Source organism: Brachionichthys hirsutus, chromosome 20, assembly GCF_040956055.1.
Source record: "Brachionichthys hirsutus isolate HB-005 chromosome 20, CSIRO-AGI_Bhir_v1, whole genome shotgun sequence".
Taxonomy (NCBI): Eukaryota; Metazoa; Chordata; class Actinopteri; order Lophiiformes; family Brachionichthyidae; genus Brachionichthys; species Brachionichthys hirsutus.
In genome coordinates, this window is record NC_090916.1 from 9120710 (window position 1) to 9136125 (window position 15416).

General features: G+C 52.9%; 2 protein-coding genes across 3 annotated transcripts; one reads left to right on the top strand and one right to left on the bottom strand.

Annotated features, from left to right (window-relative positions):
• Window positions 1–1678: 1678 nt before the first annotated feature.
• pum2 (pumilio RNA-binding family member 2) lies at window positions 1679–10122 on the bottom strand. The gene is made up of 22 exons (XM_068753630.1): window positions 9772–10122; window positions 8516–8584; window positions 8199–8304; window positions 7912–8099; window positions 7652–7824; window positions 7238–7568; window positions 7066–7159; window positions 6883–6990; window positions 6639–6784; window positions 6450–6570; window positions 6216–6356; window positions 5833–6135; window positions 5515–5742; window positions 5175–5442; window positions 4969–5098; window positions 4747–4881; window positions 4509–4646; window positions 4203–4328; window positions 3660–3731; window positions 2699–2820; window positions 2432–2624; window positions 1679–2353 (listed from the first exon to the last, which is right to left on the bottom strand). The coding sequence occupies exons 1-22, from the start codon at window positions 10120–10122 to the stop codon at window positions 2222–2224; spliced, it is 3675 nt and encodes a 1224-aa protein (XP_068609731.1). The 3' UTR covers window positions 1679–2221.
• Window positions 8452–14451, top strand: LOC137909197 (rho-related GTP-binding protein RhoB-like). 2 transcript variants are annotated; one of them, XM_068753632.1, is made up of 2 exons: window positions 8452–8466; window positions 12868–14451. In XM_068753632.1, the coding sequence occupies exons 1-2, from the start codon at window positions 8452–8454 to the stop codon at window positions 13438–13440; spliced, it is 588 nt and encodes a 195-aa protein (XP_068609733.1). In that variant the 3' UTR covers window positions 13441–14451. The 2 variants fall into 2 exon arrangements, with proteins under 2 accessions (XP_068609733.1, XP_068609732.1); XM_068753631.1 differs by lacking the exon at window positions 8452–8466 and having other exon boundaries at window positions 12780–14451.
• The last annotated feature ends 965 nt before the right edge of the window (window positions 14452–15416 follow it).

Sequence of the window (15416 nt, forward strand, 5' to 3'; positions counted from 1 at the left end):
CAACCACAACAATTCAGGTCAAATGTTAGAAGAACAATTTAATCATACATAGTCACAATTCTGCTTCCAAAAATGAGTTTGTTTTCTTCATCTAACATCTGGAAATGTACATAAGGCCACCTGAAAATGTACATGACTTTGACAGTGTGACAAAACTCATATGTTCATATTTATATAATTGACAATATTTTACATTTGCTTTTGCTTACAAGGTAGTAGCTGTTCCAAAATACAGCACTCTTCTGTACAAAAATAATTCTTGACATATCCTGTGACGTTTCCACGGTCTCAGAGAGGACGAAATGCAGCCTCGGTTTATCAATAGAGGGTCACACCCCCAGCAAGACCATCAACAGTGAACGTTACGGATCCGGTACAAATAGAGGCTGGCCTTTCCCCGTAGCAGATTAAAAACAAAAGCATGCCCGATTGTGAAGCTATAAAGTTGTTTTTTTTTCCTTTAAAATAACACTTGAGCAAATAAAACTGTATACATTATATTCAAGGGGAAAGGAGTGATGAATATACACACACATCAAAACGCATTTTTGTTTTTTTGCATTTTTCTCCCCAAAAAGTGTAAAAGACATCCCATTTACAGCATAAACGTTTACAAATGTACAACTGTACAGACGAAATAAAAGCATCACTACAAATTTAGAGCAAGGCCCGTCAAACACCACGACTAGACTTTTTTCTTCTTCTCAGTTTAAACTAATAATCTTACACTTATTACCTGCACATATACTACACGTATTCTACAATTATTCATATGAAACAAAAAGAAGCCATCACTACGAGCGTTACAGGTGAATCGTTTCGCTTTGCCCCGCCCGCCTCCGCCGCCGCACTTGCATTACCAAACGAAAAGAAGAAACCTTAAAGAAAGCAAAACCAGAACCGTTAAAGGTCCGGCCAGCATCCCTTCATCAACTCGTCCCGCTAGTTCCAGGTCACCTCAGACGCACGAAGCCGGGATACGCCCCACGCCACATTACTAATGGACTCCACTCTGACCTTCAGGCGATGGGGGGGGCAGGGGGGGGTCCCTTCACCGCTGCGAGCCCCTTACCAAAAAGCAAACAATCTACTCACACATAAAGATGCTATACGTCGCTAAGCTGCTTCTACGCTACGCAAGAGATGATTAATCAGTACATAAAAGATACCGTCTTCTAGGGCAGCGTTCATCTCAAACTACGAGACAGATGCTACGGAAAACATGAGAAAAAAAATTCACTCCAAGGATTAAAACGCGTCACAGCATGCCAACACGTACCCCCCCCCCCCCCCCCCACCCCCAACTACATTTCACGTAACGATTATACCCCGTTAGACATCCACTGTACAACCAAACCCCACGCTCTGCATCTGCAAGTCAACGGCAGCTTTTTAAATGTTGCATAAAACCCGAGTGATTACCTGGGAGAGGGAGAAAGACGGCTGGAAGGGGGGGGCGGGGGGGTCAGCGGACGCAGCAGCTCAGGTCGGTCGCTGCGCTAATATTTAGTACCAAAACATCGAGCAGGCGACCGTGGCACAGGACGCACTCGGCCTCCGTCCGCAGCACTGTAGCGCCATCCGAAAACCGGGACACGCTTCCGCTGCGCACGGAATATTATACAAATATAATCATTAAATCGCAGAGACTTAATTCGAAATGGCCTGAAGCCTGCCTTAAAAAAAAACAAAAAACAAAGAATGTAATCCGTCTTTAAGGATAACTTAGTTTTAGCCTTATAAAATCACTTGCTGGTGTAAATTGTAGGAATTGTAAATTTCAGCAAATGTGTTGCAGTTCCTCTTTTTTTTTTCTACAGAGAATTTACAAGGTAAAAAAACAACAACTAAATGTACAAGATAATATGAAAAGCAGTCAAATACATCCATCACATCATTAATAATGGGCTTGTGCTTTACCCAGCAGGAAAAACATACAACTCGAGAAAATTCAGCCTGCTGGCTGAGCGTCCCCTGGGGGGGTCGGGGGGGGTCGGGGGCGCTGCCACCTCCACCAGGTGTCACAGCGTTGTCAGGTGGAAAAGACTTGCTCAAATTGTTGGGTCATTTTTGGTAAATCCCACATAAATAATGGGATGACAGAGGGTGTCAAACGCTAACCCCTATGGCTAAGGACAGACCTGGGGGGGGTGGGGCAGAGGAGGTTTGGGTCGGGGGGCGCCGACCCCTCCCCTTCTTCAGGGGACCCGAGTCAACAGGACTACATGAGGCCGTTTGAGGGGCCGCCGATGGGACCCAGTTCAGAGCCGCTCTTCATGTAGTACTTTTCCAGCTTGGCCAGGATGTGCTTCCCGTAGGTGTACTTCCGTAAAGTGGCGATATGAGGCCGGATCTGGAGGGGGGGGGGGGCTGTTTAGAGCACAGGTGAAACGGTTTGATCGATCGAGTTTGGAACTTCCAAAGAACGAACCTTGTGCATGATGATTTTGCGCTGAGCGGGCTCGGCCATGTCGATCATCCGTTGGACGACGTAGTTGGCGTACTGGTCCTTCATCATGGTGTACAGGGCGCTGTGGGGGCCGTCCTTCTGGCAGCACACCTCGTCGATCAGCAGAGCTCTCTCGGCCCGCGAAGAATGGATCACACACTTCTCCACCACGTTGCTGAGGGAGAGGAGGCCGAAGCGTCGATGACGCGGATTCACCAAGAGGAGGGGATTCAGAAACGCCACGCTTACCTCGCAAACTTGTGCTGGCTGAGCACGAGAACCTTCCCGCGAACCTCCGCCACTATCTTGCTCTTATCTTCCGGCCGGCCGTGCTCCAACACGTGCTGGATGACGTAGTTCCCGTACTGGTCCTGCAGAGGGCAGTGTAGGCGGAGCTCGCGGTCAGCAAAACCACTTGGATGCGGTTCCCCTTCATTCGGATCTTCATGCACTAATTTTCACCACTGGCCTTTGAATCATGCACCCCCCCCCCCCCCCCCCAGACTCAGAATACCCTCAAGTCAGGCGGATGCTGCTGGTTCGGGGCGCCGCCGACCAGACCAGCAGCACCGTTGCCCCTTCAAGAATGGGTGAGACATTTATGGGTGCAAATACAGTGCGACAAGATGGGGAGAGAGAGAGAGAGACTCGCCCGACCAAGAAAATAAACACTTGATCTTTGTTAAAGTAACAATTTGTTAGGTTGCTCAATCTTCACCTTTAATTTGGAAGGATCCCCTACAAATCCACTTCCTGTCAATCTGTTTTAAGTCTGTTCTTTTGGTCTCGGATGTGATTTCAAGTGGAATTAGAAGTGACTTAAGTCTGTGTGGATGACTCGGTGCTCCAAACCCTGGGGGGGGGGGGGGCTTCTGTCAAACGATTACACCGATATGAAGAATTTGAAAACAAAAAACAGATTGATCAGGAGATGCTGGAGGCACAAAATAGCGGGGGAGGGGAGGGGGTCAGCAGACAGTAGAGAAGCGTGCCTTGTGAATCCAGAGGGGGGGGGGTTGAGGTGAGAAGGAGGCGGCTGAGCGGGTTAGGAGGGGGCCTGTAAGAGTAGCAGGGGAGGACGGGTGAGTTTGGAAGAATGATCTAAAAGGTTAAAATAGATTCCCTAGAAAAAGGAAAGATCAAAGAGGGAAAGGAGCAAAGGGGGGGGGGGGGGGGGGCGTCCGCCAAGAGAGAGGCAAGTTGCTCTGACCTTGAACAGTGCATCGCGGGACACTGTATAATATGTTTTGGGGGTCATCTCCAATGACACGCCTTGATATTTCTAGATGGAATAAGTGAGGGGGGGGGGGGGGGCAGGGTGGATGTTTAAAAATCACATACAACAATCACAGTCATATACACAGGCCACGCCCCGTCCAGACCAAAGGGTCGCGGTGACGCGGCGGCCTGCCACGGAACGCCGCCGCCGCCTGCTGGCGGTTCAGGCTTCTGTTCTTTCTGCCGTGGCAGGAAGTTGGAGCTAATCCACGCATCACTAATCAATCAGCTGGATCTCCAGTGTTACCGAGACGCCGTATTCCCTGCACGCCGTCTTGTAGGGGAGCTTTGGTCTGAACCGGGCCTGACACACAACTACGCAGGAACAATGGCTGAACCTATGAAATGCTGAAACATGAAGGAAGCATGCAAATCCACAAGACGATCACAGGCGTCAACGGCAACCAGTCCCACCCCCCGCGAGCCTGAACAATGACATCACACACACACACACAGGTGACACGGAGGCCCTCACCTGGCCCAGCTGCTCAGAGTGCTGATGCAGCTCCTCCAGGATCGGGAGGGTCTGCTCCTGGGTGCAGTGCTCCAGAATCCTCTGGATCACCCTGCAGCCGTAGGGGTGTGTGGAAAGCACAAAAACCTGCCAGAGGAAGGTCAAATAAGGGCACAGGAAAACAGGGGCGTGGCCACAGCAATTAGAAAAGAAAGACATCTGTGCTGGATTTCATGCGACTAAAAATCTACATTTTTTGGGGGGCAATCGTTAACAATAAATGGGAATTCCTGCCAGCTGATTGGTTACCTGTAACAGCAAACCCACCTGTCCCTGGAAGGCATCGATGATGAACTGCAGGGCCTGAGGCTGGACGCACTCGATGCACTTCTGCACCACGTGGTTCCCGTTCTGGTCCTTCACGCACTTCAGCACGTGTCCGTCCAGCTCGCGGACGATATCGCTCTGCAGTCGGGGGGGGGGGGGGGGGTTGTAAATGAAAGTTAAGAGCGTTCGTGTGCCGTGCGGGTTAAAACATCAGACAAAGTCGTGAGATCTCACTTACAATTACCTGCTGGTCGGCGGAGATGGACTCCAGGGCCTTCTGGATGACTCTGCAGCCGTACATCTGCAGCGCCAGCGGGAGGACGTGTCCACGGATACGCGTCGCCAACGCCAGCTTCTGGTCGGCGCTTCCAAACTGCATCAGACGAGACACAGACGCTCTTACAGACGCCGGGGAAGCCGGCCGTCGTGCCGCAAACTTCGGAAGCCCCTCCCCCCCCACCTCGAAGAACTTTTGGATGACGTAGTTCCCGAACACGTCGGTCATCAGCTGGTACGCCGCCTGCAGGATCTCTCCGAACACCATCTGCCTCTCGGCGGGCGTGGCTCTCTCCAGCTTCTGTTGGATGAATCTAGAAGAGGAAATGGAATATGAGGAACCCTCGCCGGGCTACGCCTCTCATTTGAAACCGGAACGTCTTTGTCCACCTGGATCCGTGCTGGTCCTGAGAGAACTCCACCATGTGTCCCGGGAGGTCGCGGAGCTGGAGGTTCGGGAAGCGGTTGTTCCTGAAGTCTTCCAGCAGGCGGCTGCGTCCGGACGGCATGACGTCAGAGCGACTGTAGCGGGGTCGGGACGGGGGGAACAGCTGGCTGCTGGAGTTGAAGAGGCTGGACGTGCCGCCGGCGCTCCGGTATTTGGCCTCGGCGCCGGGAGCGGCAGAAATGTAGCGGCCGCTGCCGTTCGTCAGCCCACCTGGGATTTCAGACGGCGTTACAGCGGCGGAAAGCGACAACCTGCAATCCGAAATAAAGCGATCTGGGTTACCTAGGTGAAGGCTCGAAGAGGAGCCGTGAGAGGAGGGCAGAGAAGGAGGCGGAGTCAGCGGGGAGTGGCCAGGTGTGAGGCCAATGGGGCTGGGCGAAGAGGAGTAGCCCAGGCTGTTGTAAAACGGCTGGCCAATGGGAGTCAAGCTGCTGCCCCCGCGCTTGTAAAGGTCGGAGGTCGCCAACAAGGAGTCCCTCCGAGACACGTTGCTGCTGGTGGGGCTGGACACTGCTCAGAAACGGGGGGAGGAGATCCAGGATCAGAAGATCAGCTTGAGAATAGACCCCGCCCTCTGCAGCTCGTCACCGAGTCACTGACCGGAAGAGCCGAAGCCCCCCAGGGCCGAGGCCAGGCCCACGCCGAGGGAGCCGGCGGCGCTGCCGAAGCCCAGGGAGGAAGCCGGCGGCGGCGCGGCGGAGGCGTGCGAGAACAGGGAGCTGCTCTGAGACGTGTTGGGGACGGATCCAGATCCGTAGAAGGAGCTGGAGGGCAGGCCGCCGCTGGGGGGCGGGGCCTGCTGCTGCTGCTGCTGCTGCTGGGGCTGAGGCATGGATCGGTAAAGGCCGTTGGCCGGGGGGCCGGACATGTTGTTACCGGAGCCGGACGCCGACACCGCAGCTGCTGGTGGGGGGGGGGAGCGTCAGAGTGCGTTCTGGTTGCATAGCAACAAGCAGGACCGCGTTAGACGCAGCGCGGCTCACCGGCTTGTGCAGCGGCGGGGTTGATGAGCAGGGGGGTCTGGACTAGACGGACCGGCCCACCCAGACCCGCCCGAGCTCCAGGGCCCATCACCAGGGCCCCCGTCTGGTCGTAGTACGCTGCAGGGGCCAACACTTGGTAACCTGAAACCACGAAAAAGGACGCGGTGATTCTGGAACTCGAGAACGAGGAGACATCCGGCGCCGGCGGCCGCTCCAGCTGGACGCCGTCCTCACCAGACATTCCTGCGTACGCCAACGCGGGGTTCGCCGCAGCGGCGGCGGCGAGGGACTCCTGCTGACTCTGCTGACCTTGCCCAGGTGTCAGAGGTCGCTGGTTGCTTCCTGTGCGCATCACCTGGAGGAGGGAGGTTGTTGTACGTTCGGTGCTCTTCCACTCCGCTGACGGAGACCAACACCTCCTACCTGTTGCTGGCCCGGCCCTGGTCCCTGATTGGACGCCTGCTGGTTAGCAGAGTGATTGGCGTTTGACGCCGCCTGTTGCTGGAAGAGGTTGGCCGGGTACACGCCCCACGGAACGCCGTAGTACTGCGGCGGAACCACAGTCGGCCCTGAGGAGAAACATCTCGGTGTTACGTGGGCGTCTCTCAGCCAATCAGAGAGAGGTTTCATTTGAATACAGCGGCACGAGAGGCGCGAGCGTGCCGACCTGCGAGCGTCGCTGCCGCCGCCAGCCCGGCGGCGGTGTAGGGATCAGTTCCAGGGGGGCCGGCATTGATGATGTAAGGGTTCGGCACAAACGCGGGCGCGAGGCCAGCTGGGCGGCGAGAGGAAAACGCTTTTATGCTCTCAAGAACGAACTCTCCTTTCATCCAACGCGAGCGGGACTCACCGAGATGCTGGTGCTGGGCCGCGGCCAAGGCGTACTGCTGCTGCTGCGCCGCGGTGAGCTGCTGAACAGTCAGGGGGTTGGACCTCTGGAACAACTGGGGGGGGGGGGGGGGGGACATCAACGGTTCGTGACGCAGGACTCCCAGCGTTAGACGGGCGCCGCTTTGACCAACCTGCTGCTGGGCACTGTAGTCAAACAGTCCCACCGGCGTCCCCGAGGAGTCCACCTGGATCTGGTTCCCCGCGTAGTCGAACTGGAGGGACTCCACGCCGGCCTGCTGCTGCTCCATCCCGCCCATGCTCTGCGCTTCCTGGTTGTGGAAGTCCTCGGCCGCGGCCTTGCTCTGGGCGGGGTGGTGCTGGTGGAGGACGTGCGGGTGGTGGTGGTGGTGGTGCTGCTGCTGGTGGTGGTGGTGCTGTCCCATCATCTCCAGGCCCGCCTGGCTGGGACCCATCCTCTCCACCGCCTCGGTGGGGGAGGCTTGGCGGCTCCCAGGGGTCGGACTGGCAACGTAAAGACGTAAATGACCCTTCCATCAAACAACGGGACCGCTCCTGCCGCGCGGGGACGGAGAAGGAGAACCTACTTGAAGTCTTTGCAGTCTCTGTCCATGCCGTTGAGCAAACCTCTTCCGTTGACTTTGGACGGATCGCTCTCCTCTCCCACCTTCATCTCTGGGCTCTTGTCCTCTTCGAAGGGGGGGCCTTTCTCTTGGACATCGCTCGTGTCTCTCCTGTCTTGGTCGACGTCTGCTCCACCCTGTATTCACGGGGGGGGGGGGGGGGGGTCATCGGGGTAAGAGTCCGCGTCTCCCCTGAGGCGCCGGCGTTCAACAGGTCGACTTACGTAGCCCCCGTTCCTGTAGTGACCGTCCATCTTGTCTCCCGGTGAGGAGCTCAGGACGTACTCCACCATGCTCACCCCGAGGCCGCCACCCTCCGAGCGAGGTGAGAGCACAGAACTGGCGTCGCCGTTCCCGTGGAAGCTCTGGCCTGGTCGCCGCTGCACCATGATCGGCTGAGACACTGAATGATCTGAGAGAAAAGCTGCAGATCAGATATCTAAACAGTCGACTAGAATGTGAAGAAGGACGCTTCATCTCCAGGAAGGCGGCGGCGCTGCAGGCCACTTACGAGGCGATCCCCAGGCGTTGTCCCGCCACTCCTCCCCCAGGAGCATCCCCTTCCTGCCATCCTTGGCCAGCTCGTCAGAATCCCAAAGCTTTTTAGCAGGAAGAAGCTACAAAGACACAGTAATATCAACGACCGATTCTAGAATAGCGTTCAGACGACTCTTCTAAGACACGAAACTGCTCCATCGCTGCCCACGAAGTCTTCAAAGCAGCATTCAGGACAGGGCAGGACGAGAGTTCTAGCACACGGCATCATGCGGAACCTTTTAGTTTGATCCCGAACAGCGGAATTAACCCACCGATGTCACGGCCCCTTACCTCGCCCATGCCCCTGGACTCCAACGCCAGCGCCTGGAAGTCGTAGTTCATCTCATCGGCGGCGCGGACCTACGACAAAGAGAAGACAACCTGGATTATAATCCCAAAACATTAAGCCCAGAAGGTCTTTGCATACAGAGATCAGACCGGTCCCACGTTGTCATGGCGTTTTGTTCAGCGTTACCTGCTGGTGCTAACGTAGCTATGCAGTCAGCAAAGCCCAAGTCAACCCAGAAAGGCTTTCCCCATCAATGTTTGTCAAGGGTGACAAAGAGCCACAACGGTGCGGCCGGAACAGCCTGAGGAATGAAACCGTCTTTTCATCGTCCCGAGGGACACGGGGAGGCCCGTCCATAATCCTGCTGTGTGTAAACACGCCAGCAAAAGGTCTCGGGCATGTACATAACCCGGGGAGGGACGTCGGTGCGGTTACCGGGCTGAGCTGTGTGTCGCACGGTAATAATTATGCCAACTGTATAATCAAATATCAGCCCGACTTTAAAATCCCCGGTAAGTTTTACTATTCTTAGATCATTCAGCAAGTCCTCTCTCTCTCTCTGTCCTCCTGCAGGCCAAACGGCGGTACACGACGGGGGGGGGGGGGGGGGGTGTCAGTAAAATCAAATCCAATCCTGAAGATTGGAGAGACAAACTCATAAAAGCTGCCAAACAGGAAATACGCCCGGCGGTTATCGCGCTGAAATTCATACCCCGGCTGTGCCGACGCGTCGAACAACTAACCGATCTCACGCTTTCTTCAACAAACGAGGGCGCATCCTCCTTTACAACGGCACCATTGTCTCCGCACGGCGCCCAGCAGGTTGCGTAGGACGGCCCTCCGATACGCTTCGGGTGCGACCCGCCTCTCGATGCGACACGAGGGAGGAACTGAGGCAACGAGAGACGCCAGTCTGTTCAGAAAGGCGTCCCAGGATGGACTCGCTTCCCCAACACGCCCCACAGCGCAGAGAGATGAAACCGGATCCGCGTCGCCGCTGGCTGACAGGCTTACCGTTTGGGCTGCACTTCATGTTGTGTGTCATTAAATCTGAGACGCACAACACAGCAAAAGTAATCCGGCTGGCGTCCACCGCCACGCTTTAGCGTCCGGCCTTTGGACATTCGGGTGTGCTCAGAGGGAATGGTTCCACAGGAGCGGAACGCAAACAGAACCCGACAGGTTTAATTACCGAGCCGACTTTCAGAAGCTCTCGTGTCCCCGGCGCGAGACCGACCACATGCCGACAGCGTTTCACCTGGTCGACGTGATTGGCGTCTCCAGTTGGCCACCGATGCTTGTTGGGCGTGCACCCTCCGAACTGCTCCCCAGGCTGCCTCTGAAAGAAGTATCCAACCGTGGCGTCATCCTGAGACCGCCCGCTCAGCGGGGGCTGTGGAGTCCCCGGGGTGGGGTTAATACCCCGGTCCATGCCCTGCAAATGGGAAACTCCAGGAGCCTGTCCGACTCCCACAACAGCGGCTAGGGGCCCCCCACCGTGAACTCTGATGACTCCGGTCTCAGGAGCCCCGTTGGCATGCAGCATCCCGCCTCTCGTCTCCTGCCAGGCCACGTCATTCATACCTAGGATGCTGCATGGAACGCTCATTCCACGGGAAAGTCTAAAGGAGACAGAAAAATCAGGATTTGGTTTTAATCATGTTTGGACGCGGTGGTGAGAGCTAAGCTTCCTGTGTGTGTCCGATTCCACCGGACGCCGACCCGAGTAAATCAGACCTGCAGCTTATCGCCGCGTTCACTTTGCACATTTCCTCACTCGACTCACTTTAAACAACCTCACTGTGGATCATTTGAGATTACTGGTGTCAATCGTGCGAGTAACGTAATTTCTGTCTGCCATCGACAAAATGAATGCTTCACTATTTATCGTGAAAGTCACATATTGTAAGCAGAAACTAAACGCTGCCATGTCTGAGTTCACAACATTATTTAGGAGTCAATGCAGCTTTCCTCGTTTGGCTGAAATTTCGCAACACGAACAAACAAAGAAAATTGACGGCCAATCTTTGCACCGACTTCACGTGCGTCTTGGTTGTGAACAAAGCACTATGGGTACTTCACTGAACGTCAGATCAGTAGCCGTGGGATGTTTAGCCTTTTTTTATTATTATTATTATATAAACCTGAGGTGTGTGTGGCATTTTGGGTGTAAAGTAAACCCCAAAATAAAAAGGCCCGACTGAGCCGCCCTGCCTATCAATAAGATTTAAACATTCTATTTAGTCAAGCATTTCTCTGAATAATAAGAAGCCCCCCCAGGCAGTTGCTACGGGTAACCCATTCATACTTGACAAATTAAAGACACTATTTCAACCATCTGCTGTTAATGAGAATGTTAATTTTTACGAATGGGAGCACTAGTTGACGGGACTGAGGATCTTTACATCAAGTTAGGCTTTAATGCTGTCTAAACGCAACACCGAAACTTACACTGATCCGAACTTTCTGTCAATATCCTAAACAATTTTACATGAAAAAAAAGACAATGCAACCTCACTTTTTATTCCGGATATGAACCGGCTGGCTAATCTATTGTGGAATATACACAAATAATAATATTGGCCGAACTTTATAGATTTTGTTGCAAAGATCCACGAGAGGAACGAACCCACCAAGATCGAAGCGAGGAGGTCGATGTGTTTGTGAATAGCCTGCAATACAACAATGCTAGATAGCGTCGTCGTTAGCCTAGTGTTAAAGCTAGGTGATGATCGCAGCTAACGCAACACTTACAAGGATATTTAACGCAAACTAGGGATCAAAAACATACCGAACGCTATTAAGTAAAAGGTGCAGGTTTTATTAGCCATGATAATCGCTGTTGTCGGTATTTTAAGTACACGAATAATCACACCGACACAATCAGCAACGCTGTTAGCCAAACAACTGCTAGCTAGCCTGCCGAGCGAGTTCTTCGCTGGCGAGCTAACTATTCGGTGTTCACTGGGCAACTAAGGAAATTGTGCTTCGTAGTGGATAATGGCCAGTAATCGATACTCTAGTTGCACGTCTTTACTTTTTTAAATTAGATCAATTAGAATGCACATGCGTAGAGCGAACGCTTTTAGACGAAAGATCGCTTGAGATATGCGAGCATTAGCAACATCTAAGCTAATGCTAAAAGCAGCAGGCCTGCTCTATTTGTTGTTGGTTGGCGATGAAAGACATAAAAGTCGATGCGATAAATTAACTTTTATTATACAATAAACTAGAGGGCCGTCATGAAACACGAAAAACGACATGTTTTTCGGCTCTTAATATCCCACCGGCTGTACGTAATAAGCCTTATAACTTGCACAACATAGCTACCGTAAGAGCTAGCAGATGCTAATGGCTAAGTTAGTGTTGTTAGCTAAACAACATGGCCCCCCTTCAAGTTCCAAACAGAGGGCCCTTAGCCGCTAAACAAAAGGGGAAATACTCACTGCACGGCAATCGCGTTCAAATCGGGAGCTCCGCGAAGCTTTCCGTTTGGATTTGAGCAGATTTAAAGGAGGCACTCACGCGTGTTCGTGTCGAGGGAAGGTCTGCGCCTGCTGCGAGCCGTCTACCCGGTTCTATATTGTTTTGTTCCCTCGGAGAGCGGTGATTTAGCGAGACTCGGTAGTCGGAGCCCGGAGTTTGACTACGCTAGTGCCCTCTCCCTGTAAATAGCGTGAACTACGCAGACATGCGTACAATGTCAACGAAAACCTGCCTTCCGAACGGACCTTCCGTGCGCCCTGCGAGAGAAACGTAATATTCTCCAAGCCGTGTTTATCACTCTTAACGACATACCCTCCCGACATCAGAATTTATATCTAAATTGCGTCTATATTAACGCTGTTTAACATATGGAATGGCTTATTTTCAATGAACTGCTTACTAAATTCAAGATACTTCGCTTGCATATAAATGATTTTTGCTTGTAGAAAAGAATAAACGATGTTTTTTTGTTTGCGGATTAAAAATTAAAAACATGTCGCGTAACGCGTCATCAGGCAATTTGGTTGATTTTTGTGCTGATCCTGGGTCGGCTGGATCCTCGTGGTACAAGACCCGCCTCCACATCAGGAACTACGACGAGGACCAATCACCGCCTCTTTTACTGGCGATGAGCTCACCTCGCTGCATGTGATTGGACGGCTATATTTAGGAAACCACACTGCGCTTTATAAAGAGAGCGCAGGAGTCTCGGGTAAAATCTATGGACTCGGAAGAAGGGAGCGGCTTCCCCATTCCCGAAACGGCTCGTTGGGAGGTTAAACGCAGCGGGAGCCGCTACGCTAGTGTCCTGTATGCTAAATAAGAGGCAGCGCTGCGGAAAAGGACGAGAATGACAGACATACGCAAGAAACTCGTCGTGGTCGGGGACGGCGCGTGCGGGAAGACATGTCTCCTGATTCTATTCAGCAAAGACGAGTTTCCCGAGGTGTACGTCCCGACTGTGTTCGAGACGTACGTGGCGGACATAGAAGTGGACAACAAGCAGGTCCAGCTGGCGCTGTGGGACACGGCCGGACAGGAGGACTACGACCGCCTCCGCCCGCTGTCCTACCCGGACACGGACGTCATTCTGATGTGCTTCTCCGTGGACAGCCCGGACTCGCTGGAGAACATCCCGGAGAAGTGGGTCCCCGAGGTCAAGCACTTCTGTCCCAACGTGCCCATTATACTAGTGGCCAACAAGAAGGACATGCGCAACGACGAGAACGTGAAGAACGAGCTGTCCCGGCTGAAGCTGGAGCCGGTGAAGGCGGAGGACGGCCGCGCCATGGCGGCGCGCATCGGCGCGTACGACTATCTGGAATGCTCGGCCAAAACCAAGGAGGGCATCTGGGAGGTGTTCGAGACGGCGACGCGGGCGGCCTTACAGAAACGGAAAACGCCGTCGGGGAGCTGCGCCGACTGCTGCGTTGTGATGTGAATGGACGGTGTCCCGGTGGGGGGGGGGACGGGGACGCACACGGACGCGCGAAGGCCGCGCAGCTCGACGGGCCGGGCCGCGTTGGTTTGGACACAATCACCTGATGTATAGGTGTGTGTGTGTGTGTGAACGCGCGGTTCCGTGGGTCACGTGAGGACATTCGGTCTCGGTGGACTTGGAAAAAGCACCGACCCCCCCCCCCCTTACCGACACGGACACAGCTTTTCTGAAGGCCTGCTTTCCAGGCCAGATTTCAAAGGCCTCACTGCCGAGATTTAACTAAAGCGGGGAGGAACAAATGCACTAATTATTTATGTATTGTAAGAAGAAGAAAGATGATAGTTCTGTATTTAATTTTGGGTTTCCCACAGGTCCTGGACACGGATAGTTCACCGGGTTCAGAGAGCCGAGTGCTCACGGTGTTCAGTTTCAGCGCTTCCTGAAATGGTTCCGCTCGTTTGTGTCCGTCGATTCAGTTTAAAGTGTGTTTGTTTGTTTTGTTTTTTTACTTCACAGTATTAAATGTGTCATTTACTAGTTTTTTTAATGCAGCAGGCCAAAGGTTTGACGACTAGACGTGGTCCGGGCCTGGGAGGGGGGGGGGCGCCCCCCACGTTGCTGTGTGGAGGCGAGTGTAGGAACGTTTAACAGAGTCATAATGAGAGGTGGGTGTCTTCGGAATATGACCCACGGACATCGAAGAGCGTGTAAATGTACAGAGGGAGGGGGGGGGGGCGCCTCAGACAAATCCAAGCACAGTGTCTCGTGACGTTCCCGACATCCGGGCCCGGATCCTCGCCTCAGAGGCGTTTGTTTTCTAGTAAGTCGTGAAGAAGACGAGCGGGTCGCACCCTCATTCTGATCCGGCCATCTAATGGCGGTTTGAGTTTTGATACTGCATGACAATGGCAGGAAGTTCAAAGGGTGATGTTTCTAGATAAATCGTTACACTTAAGAACAAAAACAACCTACATGTAAATTTGTCATTAAAAATTGTTTACACCAGGAGAATTAGAGTTGTGGTCATGTGTATGCACTAAAACTAGAGTTGTGTACTGTGTGTATGCACTAAAACTAGAGTTGTGTATTGTGTGTATGCACTAAAACTAGAGCTGTGTACTGTGTGAATGCACCCTGTCTTCCCGTATGATTGTGAATGTACCTCAGAGTCATGTGCTTCAACGTGTTGGACGTCTGCAACAGAGAGGAATGTGTTTGAGCTTATTTTCATACCTGTGTAATAAATTCAGCTCATGTTTGACCCGTTTGTGTCGCTCTGGTCTCGTGCGTCGATCAGGAAGCCGTGGGGGGGCCCCGTGGGGGGCCCCGCGCGGGGCATCCGGGCCGGAACCAGAGACTCGCTTTTGAACCGATCGGTACGGAGCCACGGCAAAGATCGAGCCGTTGGAAGGAGCGTGTTTCAGAAAGCCGGCCGGCGTGGCAACGGGGTAAAAGTCACACGCCGCCCTGCCGTCTGTTGCTGGGCTTTTTGCTGGCTTACTGGACTGGAATGCATTGTGCTGGACTGGTTGCCCCCCCCCCCCCCCCCCCATATGTCTCTGATCAGACGGGGGAGTTTCTCAGTGCTCAGTGGTATATTGGGAGCAACGGAAACTGATTATTTTCACAGAAAAGTCAATAAAGGAATCAGCAGGCGTCTCCACCTCTAAAAATAAAAGTCACTTAGAGAAGGGGAAATGTTCTATGGAGGGAAGAGTATCAGGGATACTTTAATACTAGTGATAAAGTATTAGTAATTAGTCACTTAATACTTATAACAATGAAAATTGTTCTTGCATGTTGTGTTATGTAATATTTGATTAAATTAATGATTACCTCTTATGTATTCAGGCAAATACCTTTAGAGGATACTTAGTTAATTATTATATGTACAAGAGCGTAATGTTAAAAAATAACCGTATTTATCAACGAGAAAAGCACTCAGAGAGCACAGACCTCCTCCAAGCAGCTCGTTC